General features: G+C 44.3%; 2 protein-coding genes across 3 annotated transcripts in view; one reads left to right on the top strand and one right to left on the bottom strand.

Moving 5' to 3' along the window:
• Nucleotides 1-8,457, bottom strand: part of abhd10b (abhydrolase domain containing 10, depalmitoylase b) — a 16,477-nt gene extending 8,020 nt beyond the window's left edge. The window contains exons 1-2 of the mRNA XM_083656668.1: nt 8,358-8,457; nt 7,485-7,668 (exon numbers count right to left, since the gene is read on the bottom strand). Coding sequence (XP_083512794.1) covers nt 7,485-7,668; nt 8,358-8,451 — 278 coding nt within the window. The 5' untranslated portion in view covers nt 8,452-8,457. The remainder of the gene's footprint in view (nt 1-7,484; nt 7,669-8,357) is intronic.
• A 720-nt stretch (nt 8,458-9,177) lies between these two features.
• ythdf3 (YTH N6-methyladenosine RNA binding protein F3) lies at nt 9,178-19,836 on the top strand. Of its 2 annotated transcripts, none has more exons than XM_083660159.1 (5): nt 9,178-9,223; nt 9,942-9,966; nt 10,315-10,394; nt 11,249-12,934; nt 18,869-19,836. In XM_083660159.1, exons 1-5 carry the CDS (start codon nt 9,221-9,223, stop codon nt 18,890-18,892), a joined length of 1,818 nt encoding a protein of 605 aa, XP_083516285.1. In that variant the 5' UTR covers nt 9,178-9,220; the 3' UTR covers nt 18,893-19,836. The 2 variants fall into 2 exon arrangements, with proteins under 2 accessions (XP_083516285.1, XP_083516284.1); XM_083660158.1 differs by lacking the exon at nt 9,178-9,223 and adding an exon at nt 9,224-9,498.
• Nucleotides 19,837-20,387: the final 551 nt, after the last annotated feature.

Genomic DNA, 20,387 nt, shown 5'->3' with positions numbered 1-20,387 from the left:
TGGACCGTTTCATTTGTGGCTGTGTGAACACAAACGAACCAAGGCACAAATGCAACAATTGTATCAATTAAGTACCTGAATCGGAAACAAAGCAAACGACCTCTAGGTGTGAATACACCCTTAATTAATCAAAATATAAGGCGACTAAAATTGGGCAACCATATTTTTATTCGGGCAACCAAAAGCTCTTGCCAGGTTGCCCCTCCGGCAACCACTTTTAAAAGTTAACGTCGAGCCCTGGGGCCATATGATTTCCGCAAAATGGAAAAGATCATGGTATTTGGTAATAAAAATGAAATCAACTGTAAAACATGGAACACTAACAGCTGCACCTCTATTCACCAGTCCGTCAAGCTCCTGAAGTTCGTGGACGATACCACCCTCATAGGGCTCATCACAGATGGAGATGGGTCTGAATACAGACAGGAGGTTGACCATCTGGTGACCTGGTGTAGTCAAAACAACCTGGCGCTAAATGCTCAAAAGACAGTGGAGATGATTGTGGATTACAGGAGGAACACAGCCCCACCTTCCCCCATCACCCTGGGTGAGTCAACACAGTGGAGTCCTTTCGCTTCCTGGGATCTATCATCAGCCATGACCTAAAATGGGAGCTGAACATCAGAGCTCTCACCAAGAAGGCACAGCAGAGGATGTACTTTGTGTGGCAGCTGAAGAAATTCAAAGCGCCAAAGGCAACGATGGTGCACTTCTACACATCCATTCAGAGTCCATCCTCACCTCCTCCATCACCGTCTGGTTTGCTGCTGCCACTCTCAAGGAGATTAACAGACTACAGCGCATCATGCGCTGTGCTGAGAAAGTGATCGGATGCAACCTGCTATCCCTTCAGGACCTGCATGCAGCTAGAACACTGAAGCGACCTCGTAAGATCATGGCTGACACCTCCCACCCTGGCAACAAGCTCTTCAAAACACTCCCCCTTGGCAAGAGACTGAGGTCTGTCAAGACCAGAACCTTTCGCCACAAGAACAGCTTCTTCCCAACTGCCATCAGCCTCACAAACAAGGCCCGTAATACCCTTCCACCAAGGTCCCTACCAACACCCCCCACAACCTCCTTCTGAACCCAACCGAACTCAGCTGTGCCCCCCCCCAGAGTCCTGCGCGGGTATGATTTTCAAGACCCGGTTCCGCCCGGCCCCGCGACGTGCAGTACCGACCCTGCTCCGCGAACCCACTCATATGATCAGTCAGTACCGCAACCCACCCCACCCCGCCCCGCAGACATGAGACCCGCGCCCCGCTCCGCTTCCGCATATATACATTTCTTTGAAGTGAACATAACCAAAGTAACTGCGATCGTTTCACAATTAACACAGGAAGCGAATAGCGGTCTTTTCTGGCCGAGTCACTGACGAGAGCCAACAACGGTGGTCGGTGCAGTCGGACTCGGCAGGCATTGCATAACGTTATTTACAATTAAGCACATTGACGGTGCTTTGTCACTGGTGCCAGTACCAGCAGGCCAGCCAGGGCCAGGCAGCAGCTAAAGGAAACATGCTAGCCTTGCTGGCGCTAGCTGTCATGCAATGCAACAAGCTAGCTAGCATAGGTCTAGGTCTAGATACTGAACGAAATGTACTAACACTACTGAACTGAAGTCAGTCAGTGGCCTACCTGTCTCTTGTGCCTGCCCTGCCCTGAGTGACGACCTGACCACTGACCAGTGACCACCCCCTCCAATAAACAAGCCAATACTGCCACTTAGCCGCCAGCATTTGCAACTGCAGTATTTTCTCTGAGTCTGACTGATTGTGACAAAGACGTCAGGTCGTCAGACTCAGACAAAACATGAAGTTACACACTGACTGAATTATTATCGTTATATAAAAAGTAAATAAAAATACATATATTATACAACACCCGCGACCCGGGCCGCATGTTGTTTATTCTACCCAGATCCGAGCCCGCAAATAAAATGAAGACAAAATAACACCCGCCCCCCCCACTTTTTTGCGGGTACCCGGCGGGGCCCCGTGGAACCCCGACCCGATGCAGGACTCGGGGCTTCCCCACCACCGTCACTTTGCAGCCGGGCTTCACTCGTCACTTAAAGTACAGCTGCTTCTTCTACCAGAACCCCATACCATTATACCTTTTTTACATCAAAAGTCCCACTACTACACATGTTTTTGTTACTCAGCAAAGCAGCAGGGGGTAGCAGGCAGCAGCAGCATCGCCTTTTTAGGCATAGGCTTTTAGATCGCACTCTCAACCCGCGTTTCTCCACCGCTGCGGGCTGTCTCTTCCCCCTCCCTTTTCCCTTCTTCTCTCACGGCACTGTGTCAGGCCACCCAAAACAAAATAGAAACTTCCGGGTAAAAATGTCAAACTAATGTCATTTAAACAAGTAAATAGCCTGACTGATGCAAGTTGAGAGGAGAAAAAGGTGTTTCAACAAACGAAACAGCAAACATTGTATCAAAATACTCGTTGTGATGTTAAGATGACATAAAATGGCTGTAAAGCTTGAGTCAAAATGTTTAACCTTACAACGAGGGTTTTATTTTTGAAAGACCTAAAGCGGACAAGCTACTTACATTCTGGTTGACTTGACGCATCAGGTTGACGCTGTCTGCGCCTGGGCTGTGGGGTGCACTCGTGCATGAGAGATACTTTTTTTCTCTGCATATTCCGTCAATGTAAAATAATTAACGATTAAGAAAGTCGAATTTCAGGCTGTGGGAATCACTGAATCGCACTGACTCATGCTGGAAAAGGGGCGACAACTCAGGCGGAGGAGAAGCAGGGTCGGAAAATCATGGGTTGGACCACCGCCAAGATCGCCAGCCGCAGCAGAGCCACCGCATAAAAACCCACCTCACTTGCAGGGTTGCTCTATCGGCTAAACGGCCCGGCTTGCAAACTTTTAGACTGAAGAAAATGCCACTAGTTTGTGGATATTAGTGGGATTTTTGGCCAGTCTAAAAGGGGCTTTAGATTACTTTTTCTAACTACATCGTCATCATCATATTTAATTTAATGCCTATTTAACTCGGACTGTAAATTCAAGTAAATTCACTGCCTATTTATAACGGCTATTTAACTCGGACTGTAAATTCATGTAAACTCATATTTTATGCCTACTGAACACTCCTCCACTCGTGTATATATTGGACTGCACTTGCAATGTTCTTTTTCTTTTCGTTGTTTTTCCTATTTCTTTATCTCTGAATATTGACATGACGGCTACGCTGCATAATGACACCAAGACAAATTCCTTGTATGTAATCTTGCATACTGTGGCAATAAAAGTGATTCTGATTCTGATATTACAGAATTTTCCATAATTTGTCTGAAATTGATAAAAGTAGGCCTGATTATCAAAATCGAAAGTAGACCTAATTATTGTAATAACCTAAATTATTTCATAATTGTAAAACAGGCCTAAGGAAATAATTCAATTTTTGATTGGGGTGTTTTGAGAGGGGGGGTTGGTCTTGCGTGGGACCCTTACGTCATCTCACAACTTGGTTTTCACTTTGGGAAACATATCAAAGAGGCTGTCTGAGAGAGCCAAGTCATCAAAAACAAAAACAAAAAAACAATCCTAACCCTTAAATTAACGGAATTTGGGGGGAAATAAAATGGAACTTGGGGAAAAAATTAATCGGAGTTCATATGGCCCTACGTTCATCCGATCTACTTCTCACTTGAAGGGTGTATTACTGGGCACCCAAGGACGTGCAGTGTTGGATTTGGTGCAATTTCAACACGTGACACGTTCAAATATTAACAAACTTTGAATAAACAAGCGAACAGCGCTCTGTGCAGCAGCGGGGCGAACGGGCACTGCACTAGTGTATTGAAAATCCATTATTAAATAGCCATATTATTCAAGCCAATTAATTTGGTATACAACTAGGATTCTCATTCTTGACAAACAGTATATTGACGATATACAACATATACATACCATCTATATATTTGACCACACAATATTTCAATGTATTGTATGTTTTGTACTGATGACTGCACACAGCGCATGCGCCTCATGGCAAACGAGGAAGTAACTTCAGTTACTCTAGGTTAATCTTTGTTAGTACTGGGTGTGTGGATTTACTTCGAAAACAACCGTTTCCACTTTCTAGTAACTTTGGATTATTATTTCATGGCGTGGTGAATACAGGAGGCACAACATGTACATCTGAGTGTTTCTGGCGCAGTGGGAATGTGTATTTTGGGTGACTGAACGGGAGTAGGCAGCTGTACCACTCACTACCATTGTAGCTCAAAGCTAAGTAGCAGTGAGGGCTGTACCGCTCCTTGTAGGGCACGCACAGTGATGATGAAGGCATCCACATTCTCCATTTACTGTCGGCAATATGGAAAATAGGCTAATCTCCCAAAATGTTGGCGTATCCCTTTAAAAAAGGTTAAAAGTAGGGGTGGGCGATATGGCAAAAATATCATATCACGATTTTTTCAGGCAGGATCACGATCTTACCACGATTCTTTTTCATATTGGTTTTAAGACTATTTTGCAAATTACTGAACAGTACAAGTACAACCAAACAAATTTCAGTGTACGTATGGTCATGAGAAACGTGGAAAAGTCATGGACATTTAAAATACAATTTGTTTTATAAATATTTTCATGTCGTTCATTTACACTGAGTTTCCAATAATTCATGTGCTAAGAAATAATGTTCACAAGCATGCAAACACTCTATGTATCTATCTATCTCTTGGTTCACTATTATTTATACAGTAGTGTTGGGCGATGGGACTAATATATGGGCTATCTGCAATTGAGTCCACTGTCGGTTGCGTGATTGTCATTTGTCAATCTGCTAATTTAATAGAGAGAGAGCGTGGGGACAGAGCAGACATGCGGTTCAGCGCGCACACACACACACACACACACACACACACACACACACAGTTGAGCTTTAAGCAGTGAGAGAGAGGCGGGGGGAAATAAAATAAAAGGTGGAGCAGAAACGCGCTCTCCTGAGAATACGAGGCAGCAGGATGAGGGCAGCTAGATTAGGAGCAATGCTAGCCTGGGTAAACCCATCCTGCACGTGACCTGCTCTCAGACCTGTTCTCAGTCACTATGTGTGACTGGGAACTGAGAGAGCAGGTCACGTGGGGGCTGGGTTTACCTAGGCTAGAGCAATGCGTCCTCGCATTTAAAATAACTGACAAAGTCCGACTGAAGCAAATTAAACTCAAACTATCACAAAGATAAAGCAGCCATAGATGAGATTCAGACACTTTTTGCGCGATGAGTTCCGCTCGATCTGCCTGTTTGTCTCTCTGCCAGTGCCCGCATGTTTGTTTAGTGTGCGTGTGCGTGTGCATGTTGTATTTGCGTTCGTGTCATTTTCATCGCCATTCATTGTAACAAGCAGAGCGTGTGTTTAGGCTATCGTCCCAGCTCCGTCCCCAAATTAATTTTCATCGTCCCTGATGCTATTTTTAAGGTCCCTGGGATGACGGGAGGTCCTTCGTGTCAAGGCAAGCCCTGGTTAAGTGTGTGTGTGTGTGTGTGTGTGTGTGTGTGTGTGTGTGTGTGTCTCAAACCAACTGTCCCTCCGTGTTGTCGTCCTCCATGCTGCTGCACTTTGCAAAGTGAAAACGGGGAGGGAGGGAAAACTTTGGAAGCGTCTTTCAGACATAGAAATGCAAGTCTGGGCACCTTCCACCCCGCTTTTTGTCATGGGGGTGTAAACCAAGAAAACAGGAAACAACACCGGAAATAAGTGCGCCAAAAAAATGTCTTTGTTGCCGTTAGCTTGACGCAGCGAGGTTACGTTAGCTAGAGCCTGAAAAGAACAACAACACAAGTTGTATAGACGGTTTTCACGGAATTGGGTTGCTATGGGAACAGTTTGAACCCTATCTTATTTCCTGTCAGCTATTGCATTAGCAAACATTGCAACAGGAAGTAAGCTAGGGGCAATTTTGAATGTTTATGTTGTCAAATTAAAAGCGTCTATAGTAGCGTTAGCACATTTCGAGTCACTGCCGAGGAAGGTTTCTGGAGAGTCAAAGACAATGGAGTACTCGCCATGTGAAATCTTATGATCAATGTCCATGTCTTTCCCAGCACAGGCAGCAGAGATGCTTCAACTGTTGTACTTGATCCTCCATTATCGATAACAGCGGCCAGACAACTACCGTTATAACTATTCCATCAACTGGCCATTTGTTTGAAAAGTAAAGCTTCTGTATTGGCTTAAAATATGTGATATTGTGAATCCGCGATGTTTCTACAAGAACTTCTTCAAAAACTTTGTTTGGTACGTCCATTTTTTGTTTTGTTGTTTGCCGTTTTACTTTCTTATTCGTTGTCTAATTGTCAAGTTAACAAGCTATTTCCACTGTTGTTTCCTGTCTAGGGCGGACTCTAGGCCGGAAACAGGCAGGGTGACAAAATCACTTGTGAACGGAGGCCAGGCTCTTTCTCGCTGAGAAGAGCCTGGTGACGCAAGGTTATAGAAATGCAACTGATAGAATGTGCACTGCATGTAGCGCGATTCTAACGATCTGTCTGGAAAGGCAGATCGTGGAGCCATTCTGATTGTGAACGATCTAAGATCGTCATATCGCCCACCCCTAGTTAAAAGGTTTTTAATAATAAACATGATACAAAACTGTTATATTGGTAGGCCTATAGAATAGGTACATTTAGATTACACTGCAAATTTCTGTGATGGATTATTATACATAAACCACACATACCAGTTCAGATCATCAGTGCTGATTTTGACCAAAAAGGACATGACTGAACAAAGAGGCGGAATGCACATCACTACATTTTATAAAACACCTAGAAGGGCACTCGGAGAGTGCCGCCAAGGCCCATATTATTATTGCTTGTTCGCGCTATCGTTCTTTGTTGTTGAGTCGGATCCGGATCCGCTCCAAAATTTGGGTTATTCCTTGGCCCATGCTACACCCTTCCACAAAGTTTCACGAAAATCGAGGCAGTCATTTTTCCATGATCCTGTTGAGAGACAGACAAACAAACTGCATCGAAAACATAACTGCATTGGCGGAGGTAATTAAGACTCAAATGACAGATGGCACCAGACGCCCTGTGCAAGGGAGATCTACTCTCCATAGCCAATTGCATGACAATCCGTTTTGTATGTAGCCTAGTCTACCAGCATGGAGTATTGGAAGGGGCTGTGCTATGGAAAAGAAATAAAAACAGTATATTTCATACAAACAGACACTATTTATACTATTACTTATTTATATTAACAGTAATGACAGTTTTACTTGGTCACCTTTTCAAGTGTGTCCTTATAGCAGAATGCCACTAAACCTGACTTTTATGCTATCTGTACAAGTACATATTGCACTATTTTTTGCCACAACTTTTTTTTTCTGTTTTAAGAGTAACAAAATCAAGAATGGAAACCTGAGCAACCCCAGGTATGATTGGTCCAAGACACAGTTTTACTTGTCTATTTGTACCTCTATGAGGGGTCTCTTTGAATAGGTTACCTCAGGTATGAGTGGCCTAGTGACTTGCAGAACTCCTCCAGTGCCTCTGCCTTCTGTCCATTCATGCTGGAGCCATAGCCGGGCAGGAAGAGCACACCTGGGCTCTTCCCCTTCAGTCGTCTGTAGGCCAGCTTTGGGAGGTCTGGCCGTGTAGCATATTGAACTGTGGACTTGTGCCTGACTCCTGGGAGACACAACACACAGTAACATTGAGACCATTAGTGACCTTGGCTTGGAATTTTACATTTGTATTTGGTGCAGTTTTGATATATGTTGTGCAACAAATATCCCAGTTGGAAAAATGTTGTGTACTTTTTGGCTAAATATTTCACCCACATATGGCATAAAGCTTCAAAGACAAGGAATATATGGATACGATTTTGTTAATGTAAACTAAATTGAATGCAATTATAACACATCAACACAATGTAGAGTAACTTGTTGAGTTACAACGTTTCACTATAATGCAATTAATTATATAACATTGATAGATAGCCGCTAATCTTACTGTAACTTTGCAACAGTGACACAACAGACGTGCAACATGGCTTCTGGGAAATGATCCTGCAGGCTGCGCATGTTTTAAACGCGCACAGCTTATTCCTTGCCATTCAGATTGAAGGATTAACTGCAGTCGGCACAACTGAACAAATAAAAATAACGAGTGCCCATATAATGTGTGAATTACAGCCAGCCCAGAGCAAACAAAATCAGTCACAACGCAGGTGTCGCGCCGTTTACATGCTCCAACGTTACATTTTTAAGACGACAGGGCCTGTGTGTGCCACACCCCCTCCAGCATGTTTCAAAACCTTATACACATATTCAGCGTAATGAAGTTGATACCGCTGGCACCGGAGGCTTTAAACTAACCTTCCAAACGCGTCGAAGATAAAGCAGAGACCCCTCCATTGCTTAAAATCTGTGAAAGTCCTCTGCGGCAGGACCTCAGCGCAACGGCAGCCATACTGCTCCGCGACCCACTGAGGAAGTATCGCGAGAACGACAGCATTCATTCTTCTGCTTCAGTGAGTGAACCGGAGTGAACCAGTGAACACTGCTTGCTTGGCCAAGGCACAGTTATCCACTATTTTTTAGACGGTCTATCTTCATGCTTGCTACTCAAAAACCACTCGTATGGGCTTGGGAAGTAGCCCATTTGCTCTAGCTTAGTTTAGATTTTTACTGTTAAAGTCTAAATTGTGTTATAGGCATATTTGTAATACTTTGCCTAAATATAATTCCATTATTATTGTTTCAACTTAACCTAAAGCCTGTTAACAGTGTGTGTGTGTGTGTGTGTGTGTGTGTGTGTGTGTGTGTGTGTGTGTGTGTGTGTGTGTGTGTGTGTGTGTGTGTGTGTGTGTGTGTGTGTGTGTCCTATAACAGAAATTAATACGTATTTCTACATACAGTAACATGAAAAAGGCAGCACTGAATGATGTAACGTTACAGGCATTTTGTAAATAAAAAACAAAATAGCTCGTCCCTCTTCTCTGGGGTAAATGAACACCTTAAAAAATGCTATTGGTGTCAGGTCCACTTGTAACAAAACAGTAGATGCAGTGTGTATAAAAGTGTGTGAATGTAGAGGAGAAGTTGCTGTGTGTTTAGCTGTGCCTGTCATGTGAAGTGTCAGTTTGTAACATGACTCAGAGCACCGTCACAGGCGGAAGGTCATGGAGCAGCAGAACGGAACGGAAGCGGGAGTAAAAGCCTATCCGCCATTGTGGACTATGGTAAGGATATTCCAGTAAGACACTAGTCAGTTTCGGAGTGACTGATAAGGCTATTACCCGGCTCGGAATCGCTTAACGTGTTTTCATAGATACAAAGTCGTCGTCGTACGGTGTGACTACCGGGGGGAAACATCGCCTGTTAACAGACCGGTTGGATAGCCCGAGACGAGCTAGGAAAGCACCGGAGTGCAGAGGCAGGGGAAGCCGTGGACAGTCAGTCACAAACAGCAATCAGTTTCGGTTCCTGGAGGATGTCTGCGACCACACTCGACCAGGTTCGTCTTTTTGGAAACTGATTGCTGCAAATCAATCGTGTGACTGTGGCGAGAATGAAACTTTGTCAACAGTTTGATCGGTTGCTATAATCATGCCATCATAAACCTAGCGCGGGGGGGCAGGCTTGCCAGATCAAACAGGCAGAAAAAAGTATTTGATATGTGATAGCTATTAGCCGTAATGTAGGCCGACTAAAATGCCAACCAACTCCAGCTGTAGCCGGTTGCCAATGCGGCACGTTTACTGGATGTCAGAGCGTTTGACACCCGGTCAATAATGCAAAGCAACCTGTAAATGTTACATCCGGACTGATGGTTTGGCTTATAGCCGTGTGTTATTTACCCATGTAGTGTACCGCCTATCTTGTATGTGTATTTCTAGTTTCTCGACGCAATCTGACAGCAGTCTGATCTCTTTCCCTGTGCTGTCTATTTTATTTCAGAGACCCAAAGGACAAGGAAATAAAGGTAATGTTTTTTTAAGAGTTTAAATTGGAAATGGTGGATTAGATATTAATTTTGAAAAGCGAGCACAGTGCTGTATATTTAGATTTCTAAGTAGTTAACACAGTCATACCATTAAGGTACTCTGTGATAGTGATTTGACAGCTTGTGTTGCTATTTGATGTCAGCATTGTAGACTGGCCCTATTGCACATGTTTTGATTATGCCTCCTCACTCCGAGATCTTGTCAATGCCGTTCATGTCTGAGAGGATATTGTGCCTGCCAGGATTTAAATGGTTGACATCTTGAATCTGTAATATTTGGGAAATGATTAGATAGGATGATTTAACATCCTCTCTTTCCACTCTCAGTGCAAAACGGATCAATGCATCAAAAGGATGGTGTGAACGATGATGATTTTGAGCCTTACCTAGGCGGCCAGACAAATCAGGTAATGTCCCACAACATAGCCTCTATACAGGGTCTGTACAGAGGGATAACTTGTTACCTTGTGGCCAGTGTTTAGCTTATAAAGCCTAATGCTTTCTGTGGGTATACAATTCCTGTTGTGTTCTCCTGTGAGGGGCTAGCAAACATGCAACTAGTAGTATTCCCACTGAATAGTTTAATAATAAATATTATAATATTTCTCGGCTTACAGCAAAATAAATATTCTATGGCCATCCCAGTTTCTCTGAGTTTGTTCCTAAATGTAACAGGTGTCCTTATATTGGGCTCAACATAAAAACGATCCTATCCACCTTATTTTTGAATGCACTGCTGTAAAATAATTATGGGTGCAAGGTCCGGTTGAGAACGTGACTGATTGTTGCAGCTTGCGCATTTCCTCCGACGCTGGGAAAAAAAAGTTGCTTGTCACAATAAATACACTTGTTTGACGACTTATTTGAGGGAATGTAATAATTTTATCTATCACATCCGCTATTTCTGTTGCTCTTTGAACAACTCTGGATATTTATCGACAAGATTTTTGGGGTTTAGGGTTAAAATCGCTAAACCGGAGGTCAAACTGTGGGAGATTGTTGCTCACTTCACAGAGATCTACGGGCTACAGTATGTTGTGTCTGTGTCAGCAACGTAACGGGGGGTGGGGAGGTGGCGGGGGGGGGGGGGGTTGGGGGATTACACCGGAAGAAGCACCCATATTTCACGTAAGGCATCTAGAAATAAGGTGGATAATATAATTTAATGGTTTTTACTTAGTTGATAATTGTTCATGTTATTTTCTCCACCCTCTGTCACCCATTACAGTCCATTAACTGGCAGCCTCTCTGTCCCATACAGAGTAACAGCTACCCAGCAATGTCTGATCCCTACATGCCCAGCTACTATGCTCCATCCATCGGTTTCCCATACTCTCTGGGCGAGGCTGCTTGGTCCACAGCAGGAGACCCTCCTATGCCCTACTTGACTGCCTATGGACAGATGAGCAATGGCGAGCCTCACTTCATCCCCGACGGTGTGTTCAGCCAGCCAGGTGCCCTGGGGAACACCCCGCCCTTCCTCAGTCAGCATGGCTTCAACTTCTTCCCTGGCAATGCAGACTATTCCACCTGGGGCACCAGTGTCTCTCAGGGCCAGTCCACACAGAGCTCAGTCTACAGTAACAGCTATGGCTATGCTCCCAGCTCGCTGGGTCGCGCCATTACGGACGGACAGGCCGGTTTTGGAAGCGACACCCAGCTCAGTAAGGTCCCGGTGCTGAACAGCATTGAGCAGGGCATGACGGGGTTAAAACTGGGTACGGACATGGTGGCAGCTGTCACCAAAACTGTGGGCTCCCCTCTAGGAGGCGCAGCAGGTATGAGCAGTATGGCAGCCAATAACCTGCCTCCCTCTGTCAGCTCATCCGCACCTAAACCTGCCTCCTGGGCGGCCATCGCGAGGAAGCCGGCCAAGCCGCAGCCCAAGGTCAAACCCAAACCCAACATGGGAATGGGGGTAGGCATCACCATCCCTCCTCCCCCCATAAAGCACAATATGAACATTGGCACTTGGGACGATAAGGGCTCTCTCAACAAGCCGCACTTAGCTCAGGCTATGATGCCCCCGCAGCCTATGGTGCAGCAGCCTCTCCTTGCGCAGCCCCAACCTCTGCTGCAGAACCCTCTGCCCCCTCAGCACCAACACCACCACCACCACCACCAACACCAACACCAACCCTTCCAGCTCCAATCTCTCCAGTCCCCCCAACACCCCCCTGGCCCTCCTCACCACCCCCACCTCTCCTCTCAACCCGGCCCCCCGCAGCACCTTCACCAGCAGCACCTGCAGCAGCCTGGCCCACCCCCCAACCGCTGGGTGGCCCCCAGGAACCGGGGGTCTGCCTTTAACCAGGGCGGCGGAATGGAGGGCTTTGGCCTGGGTGGGGGGGTCCCGCTGAGTGCCTCCCCTTGCTCTGGAGAGGTGCATCCTGTGCTGGAGAAACTCCGTGCCCTCAACAACTACAACCCCAAAGACTTTGACTGGAGCTTGAAAAACGGACGTGTTTTCATTATCAAGAGCTATTCAGAAGATGACATCCACCGCTCCATCAAGTACTCCATCTGGTGCAGCACAGAACATGGCAACAAGCGCCTGGACGGGGCCTTCCGCTCTCTGGGCGGCAAGGGGCCGCTGTACCTGTTGTTCAGCGTCAACGGCAGCGGCCACTTCTGCGGCGTGGCCGAGATGCGCTCGCCGGTGGACTACAATGCCTACGCAGGCGTCTGGTCTCAGGACAAGTGGAAGGGCAAGTTCGAGGTGAAGTGGGCTTTCGTCAAAGACGTGCCCAACAACCAGCTGCGACACATCCGGCTGGAGAACAATGACAACAAGCCGGTGACCAACTCCCGGGACACTCAGGAAGTGCCTCTGGAGAAGGCCAAACAAGTGCTTAAAATTATCGCCACTTACAAGCATACCACCTCAATCTTTGATGACTTTGCACATTACGAGAAACGTCAGGAGGAAGAGGAGGCTCTGAGGAGGGTGAGATCAACACACACACACACAAACACACTCAGAGCCCTGTCTGCTGTGAATAGCTTCTTGGCATGTATATGACAGTTTAGTTTAGTTAGCCTTTGACTCAAAGTGACGCTAACTTTCACTGAGACAGACACTGTTGAGTAATCAGCTGATGTGGTTCCACCTGCTCCTAGACAGATGTTGTAAGTAACATCCTGTGGTTGAATGAAGCGTCACTCTGGCGTAAGTGGGACTTCCCAGAAGCCTGTCAGCAGATTTGTGTTGCCACCATTGCTCATCAGCAAGTTCAGCAAACACTGATCATCAGCCATCTTGTGCTATTGAGAGTGCCATGATTTTCCCAAGTGGAGTTAGATGCACGGAGGTTTCCTGAAATAGCCCACATTCCTGGCATTCCTTCTCCCAGACAAAGACAGATGTAGGCTCTGATCTCCCTTTGAACGCCAGGCCTCTCCGCTCTCCACAGGCTCCTCATGCTTTATTAGCCTTTAACAACATAAGCCCCCAGCCTGCACACTGGCTGCACTGTGCCTTGCAGTGGGCACGGTTTGTCTTAGAGGTTCTAATGGGTTGATTTCTCAAAAACATTTCCTACAAAAATCCACGATTAAAAAATGCACCATTACATTTCCCTGTGCAGACACGGTGCAAGCAAGCCCGTCCCTGCAGAGGTGAAACTGAAATATGTTGCAGTGGTAATTATAGTGGTGCAACAGTGCCACAAATGGTAGCATTAGCACAAATTCTCTACTACTGTGGGGGTTATGATAGCAGCCAAGGAGTGAATAACATGTTATGATAGCTACAGTAGCACGCGGCTCAATTCATTCCTAGATGCAGCCGCTATGCTAATCTAATTGCATTTAGAAAAGGCCCGGCGGCTCCCTCTCTCTCACCCCCTTCTCCCGCTGGTGCTGTTCCATTGATGCTGTATTGACTCCTTGCTGCTGACCTTGTTAATATGCACTGGGTTACTTTCTCATAAATATTTCAAGTCAATGTTTTCAGGCTTCTGAAAACAACCTGTCAGTAGAGAGCCTGTTTGATGGCACATTGTGCAGGCGTTGCGCTGTGCTGCTTTTGTAGGCCTGACCTCCTACATGACAGGATCAGCCCAACTGAGGCCTCAGCCTCCACAGCCTGACAAGGTTAATTGTTCTCCATTGTTTTGTCCGTCCTCGCACTTGAGAGGCGTCAGAGCGGCCCAGCTGCCTGCACTGTAACACCTCCCCAATATGTGTGTAATGCTAACTTTGACTCTAAATATTGTTGCAGGGTTTTATTAGTGTTGAGCCCTAATTTGGAGATGAATAGTGGGTAGCCCATTTCTGGATATAAATTGGAGTATAAAAATATAATGTGAATGCCACTCCGTCTATGGCTAAAGCTATATCACCCCTAGGCAGTGTTGGGCAGTAAGTTACACGTTACTCTGTAACACACGTTACTGTCATTTCATTACTTTCCCCAGTAACAAGTAGTGCAGTGGTTCCCAAACTGGGTTACATGTACCCCTAGGGGTATGTGGAGGTACTACAGGGGGGTACTTGACAGAAAGGGGGAAATGGAAAAATGAAGAATAAATCATGAAAATAAATGAAATGTTAAAATAAATCTGCTCAGGAGGCACTGATTGCAACTCTTTCACCCCATTTTTATTTTATTTTGTAATGTTATATCTTCAAAAGGTGGGTTATCATTCATGTATTGCATGATATGCAATAGTTTTCTCCTGCAGTTTTCTAAGCAAAATGTTGTAGTCGGGTAAAGTGGGTACTTGGATTCAGAAATCAGGGAAAGGGGGTACTGAAGCCAAAAAAGTTTGAGAACCACTGGAGTAGGGTTAGTCTAGCTTGCCAGACTATCTCTGTTTCGCGCTGTACCAGGAGAGAGTCTGGCTCCTCTTACTCTCACTCTGGTATAGTGAGAAAAAAATGCTCTGTTATCTTTACAACCATCCACCAAAAGTGCAAAGCAGGCCTGCTTTATTGCACAATCCAACTCTTCATCAAAACTTGCCATTTTCAGCGTGTAGCTTGCTAGCTAGCATTGTTGTTGTTTCACAGCGGCGGAGGCATTTGAGAGTGGAAAGGGATTTCCCCCTCCCCCCGACTGAAATGGTCGGAGCCAAAGGCAGAGCTGCATCCTGCTTCCAGTGAGTCAGACTAGAGTAGTGTAACGGATTACAATTTCCAAAACAGTAATTATATTGCAGTTACTAATCCAAGTAACTTCAAGTTACTGCATTACTTTCTCCAGCACTGGAACAGCGCTAAAACTAAGTGTGGAGATCATTCTGGCTAAACGCGTAATTACTGCATTGCCAGAATGCAATTCGTTTTTTGTCCGAGATAGGTAAATATAAAAGTATGCAGTTTGGATGATTTTTGGATCTGGAAAGTTATTTATTGTTCCAATAATGTGGATTCAGTTCTAAAGGAGCTGGATAAACAGGTTGTACGTCACTTTTTCGGAAGGGGGGGTAGCGAAAGTAATATAGTAATTTAACGTAACTAATTACTTTTGATTTCAAGTAAATATTTTTTTTTACTTTTTAAATGAGTAATAAGTAACTTATTACACTTCCTGAGTAACTTGCCCAACACTGCCCCTAGTCAATGGAGTTGATCTAATCTATGAAGGAATTCTTGAAAATAGTTTTTATCATTATGAAGTGAATTGCAATCTCGATTTACATTTTTAAATCTAGTGAATTGAAAGTGATTTGACCCCCAACCATGCCGAGTGAAAAAGTCCTCTGTAGACTCAGATTTTGTGGAGTGCTTTGTCCACCCTGAGCCCCAGCCCCAGCCTGAGCAGCCCTCCTAGGTATAGAGTTACACTAGGGGCCTGGGTCTCACTGGCCTGTCCCATGACCACTGTCATGGACACCAACCCTCAAAGAGAACACTGTCCCACCTGGAAAATGGGACAAAAAGTCAACCGTTATATATGCTCAGTGACGTCAGTCCATGAAGGTTATTATTTCCCCAGGCTGTTTTGAATTCCATGTTTTTGGTCTGTTGGGCAACACAGGTTTAGATCACATCCAGTTTATGATATTCTGAAATGCAATTTTCCCCCAGTGCCCCCCCCCACTGCTGAACAGCATTCTTGCTTTTTGTGATCCTGAACACACCCTTGACTTGAATATTTGATATTTACTGTAAGGCAGAAGCGTCATGCCCATTTTGGGGAAAAAAGACAAAATTCATGGTGGTCATTAGTAGTAGAGCATCAATCCCCTTTTCAAACATGTGAAAATGAAATGTTGTTAGTTATTATAGGCATAGTTTGCATAGCAAGTTATGGCTACTTGTACCTACCATGCAGCTAAAGTTAGCATTGTAATGTTAGCCAGAGCTGTTATGGCAGTGAGCTGTTGGTTTTTACCACCACTATCACATGTTATACTGTAGTTAACAAAACACTGAATTCCATTTGATGTCTCCAGGTCAAGATGCAGTTATTTAAAATAGTTTGCATTGTGGATATAGTCTTTTAATGTTTTAGGTGAAGCAAGACTGAGCTATTTCAAGTAAAGTGGCAGCAGTGTAGAAGTGAGTGGCTAAGCTAATAACCATAAAAGCACAAATAATTGACCAAAATCTCTAAATAAATATACAGTATTTACCCTAATGAGAAAAGGAGCAAAATATTGATGGTTAAAACTGAATAATGACATCAACAGTCTAATCCTAATTTAAATTGAGATATTCCTCTAAATCTGGCTTCAAATGGCCAACATTTTAGAAATAGCTAAATGGACCCATTGATAGATAAATCAATCAATCATGAGTGGATTACACACACTTTATCTGCGCAGATTGATTGAATCATTGCAGATCTATTCAGACCAAAGGTCACCGCCAAAAATCTTTAGCCGGTGACCTTTGGTCGCTGCTGAATGTCACCCCCTCAGAATTGTGGCTTGCATGACGCCCCTGATTTAAGGTGTGTTGTGATTACTCGGGTTCCAGGGTTCACGAGGCTGAAATATTCTTTGGGCAATCTCTTCTGTGAATAGCTTATCACCATCACCGTTATCACCATCACCATTATCCTTACTGGAGCGTGGCCTAGTCGTGGTATCTTAAATGGTGCCACTATTATTGCAATACCACGTTAAAGAAAACACATTGCTTGAATTTGCAATTTGGATCAACATTGGTGATTCTTGGTCAAGGACTCCAGGCTTCAGATTTGTCTCTCTGCCACCAGAAAATTAGCTGCAGGTTTACCAGATACACATTAGAAGTACCTTCCATAGGAAATCTCATAGAAAGGAATGTTCTTCATCTAAAGTATGGCTAGTCCTTAATAAGGACATGGATAAGGACTCCTTATCCATGTCTGTACAGAACTGTAGGAGTCATACTGTACAAAATCATTATTTCTAATGTGTCCCTCCCTGCACAATGCAAGACAGGGAGACTTCTGAAGGAGATGGCTGTATTGTGAAGACAGGGAGACTTCTGAAGACATAGCTGTATTGTGAGGACAGGAAGACTTCTGAAGACATAGCTGTATTGTGAGGACAGGAAGACTTCTGAAGACATAGCTGTATTGTGAGGACAGGAAGACTTCTGAAGACATAGCTGTATTGTGAGGACAGGAAGACTTCTGAAGACATAGCTGTATTGTGAGGACAGGGAGACTTCTGAAGACATAGCTGTATTGTGAGGACAGGAAGACTTCTGAAGACATAGCTGTATTGTGAGGACAGGAAGACTTCTGAAGACATAGCTGTATTGTGAAGACAGGAAGACTTCTGAAGACATAGCTGTATTGTGAGGACAGGGAGACTTCTAAAGACATAGCTGTATTGTGGGGACAGGAAGACTTCTGAAGACATAGCTGTATTGTGAGGACAGGAAGACTTCTAAAGACATAGCTGTATTGCGAGGATCCCAAATAGCCAGAATTGATTCATTCTCATTGTGCTTACTTGTAAATTTAAATGACAGCCAATTCTACTAATCATTCTTTGGAGACTTCTGAGAGCCCGTTAGCGACCTCTGACTTCACCCTGCTTTAAGAGCTACTAGAATAGATGGATAACATTTTTAAAACCCCCATGAACCTGTAACACAAAGTAGAAAATCCCAGCTATAATAGTGTAAACAAGCCCCAGGAGCCCCAGTCTGGAACTGCAGTGTCACTCTCCTGTTGACCGACACTATAAACTGAGTGCTAGGCTGCTAGCTTTGTTTACATAGTGATAGTGAAATATTCCCCCCCCCCCCTCTGAAATCTAGGCTTTTGCCTACATCTGGGTGTTTGCTCCAAAGACTTACAGTATGTGACAGCTAAATGTGTTTTTGCATGTATTTTGAGTTATGATGATTAATAAAAAAAAAAATTGCTCTTCAAAGAACATAGACTCAAAATAGAGACATTCAGTTAATTCTGCACTGTATCGTTATTCGTTATAAGTGCACTTTTTTAAATTTTGCGTGAATGAGATTGGCCAAGCTGTGAGAACGAAGATCGCAACAAAATGCAATCATCTGAGACGGCTCTTCTAAAGAGTAAAGACATTATCAGCTTCCTTCCTCGGTGGGTTTTGATCAGTAGTGTAATCAGCGGTGCTTTAGTAGATCAGGTACCTTTCCGGGCTCAAAGCGAGTGTAATCCCACCGTCACCTCAGACACGAGTGCAACCGTATCTGTTGACATTAGAAAATAAATGAACTGTGTGGCAAAAAGCCTAAGTAAGGTACAAGTCTTCAACTTGGATTTCCGCCCTCCAGTAAGTGATCAAGTGTACAATGAGTAGCTTTACTTAACATGTGTCACATGAACGGAGGCTGTGAGATCAGAGCAGGAAAGCAGCTCTGAGCCCTGCTATTTATGCTTGTTTCATATTTCTCTCTTTCTAATACCATCCATTCATTCATTCATCTCTTTTTTTCTCTCTCTCTCTCTTGCCAGGAGCGGAACAGAAATAAACAGTAACCTTGAAGCAAGCTCTCTGCTAGAACTACAACACTAATAATGACGTAGGACCTTAAATAATTTTGCCTAACCACAAGGAGGAAAGGCTCTCACAATCTTTCCGCTGAAGAAGACGACGATATATCTGAACACTTGAACACGACGATAGACGGAATCATCTGTATCAGTTGACCGGTGCATCAAACCCCCGTGTTCCTGTCTGACGAGAAAAAGAACGTACAGTAACCCACTTTGAAAACTGTCTTTTAAAGCACTTTCAGTCCCTCTAAACAGCCTCTACCAATACCCTTAACTCTCTAACTCTGCTTTCTTCCTCTTCTTTCATTATATTTGTGATCAACTAACTGACTAACCAGAGTAGTCAGAAGATTTCACCAGGCTTATTTTTGTTTTTTCTTTCAATGCCTCAAATGTTTGGGATATATTGGTGAGCTTAATGGCCTCCTGAAGAGATTTAAAGATGACATGTATAAATAAATCTTTACTTGAATCTGTATTCGGCTGTCTCATCCTCCTCAGACAGAGGCTGTGGTTGATCGACAGGTGGGAGGAATTAATTGGGAAAAACGGCCACAATCAATCATGCCAATCGCAGGATGTCTTCTCCCTCTGCCCCTCCCCTTCCTGTCTGCATCCCTTTCTGTGTACCAAAAGATGACCATTATGCAGCGGCACATCTTTGTTTTTCTTGTGATTCTGAAGTGCATTTGTCTGAGGAGAAAGCTGCTGTGGGAGAACTAGCGCTGGTGGTGGGTGAGCGAGCGTCTTTGCTCTGATGTTGATGTACTGTACTGTACCTCAGGCTCAATCAGGCTGTCTGTCCTCAACAACTCCAGCCCTTTTTGGGAGAACCCCCATATCACGCCTCCTGTTGGCTTGATTGGGATTCCCCCAAAAAGCAAAAACATCATGTGACAGGATGTGACAGTTTTCTCCTCTAGGTAACTCACTAGCTAAATAAACATTACTTATGTTTAGCGCAAACCCTGCTCCTGTCTTTTTTACTGATTTGTCTCCGAATGTCTCATCTCCAAGTCCAACCAAAATGACTTTGACCTTTGTCATGTCATGTCAATAACTGTCATGTATACACGTATTAAAGGTAATTACTGTGGTATTACACCCCGCAAATACATGACAGTACTTGTGGGGTGTAATACCACAGTATTTACCATTAATATGTATACATGACAGTACTTGTGGGGTTAATATATTCATGCATGTTCCAGGCCTACAGTACTTGGTTTTATCTACCTTGAGGGAAAGAAGATGCGGTAAAGATTCAGAAAGACATGCAGGCACTGACTTCATCCACCAGGACGAGTGAAGAAATGTGGCTCATAATATCTAGACATCTGTAAGCGATATAGTGTGATGACAGACCACCATGGCATTTCCTGTTTGCTGTCTTTAAAGGACCCTCTTGTTGTGAGAAGCACTGACTAGAATAAACTCATTGAAAATACTGTTCACGAGTTTATATATATGTACTATA

The sequence above is a fragment of the Poromitra crassiceps genome, assembly GCF_964638095.1.
Source record: "Poromitra crassiceps genome assembly, chromosome: 2".
NCBI classification, from domain to species: domain Eukaryota; kingdom Metazoa; phylum Chordata; class Actinopteri; order Beryciformes; family Melamphaidae; genus Poromitra; species Poromitra crassiceps.
The sequence above is the reverse complement of the archived record's forward strand: the minus strand, read 5'-3'. Positions and strand labels throughout refer to the sequence as shown.

Excerpts from the sequence above, each read along its gene's own strand:
- ythdf3 (XM_083660158.1), top strand. The coding sequence starts at position 9,475 with ATGTCTGCGACCACACTCGACCAG. Across the intron at positions 9,967-10,314 it reads CAAAGGACAAGGAAATAAAG|TGCAAAACGGATCAATGCAT; the intron begins GTAATGTTTTTT and ends TTCCACTCTCAG. Across the intron at positions 10,395-11,248 it reads TAGGCGGCCAGACAAATCAG|AGTAACAGCTACCCAGCAAT; the intron begins GTAATGTCCCAC and ends TGTCCCATACAG.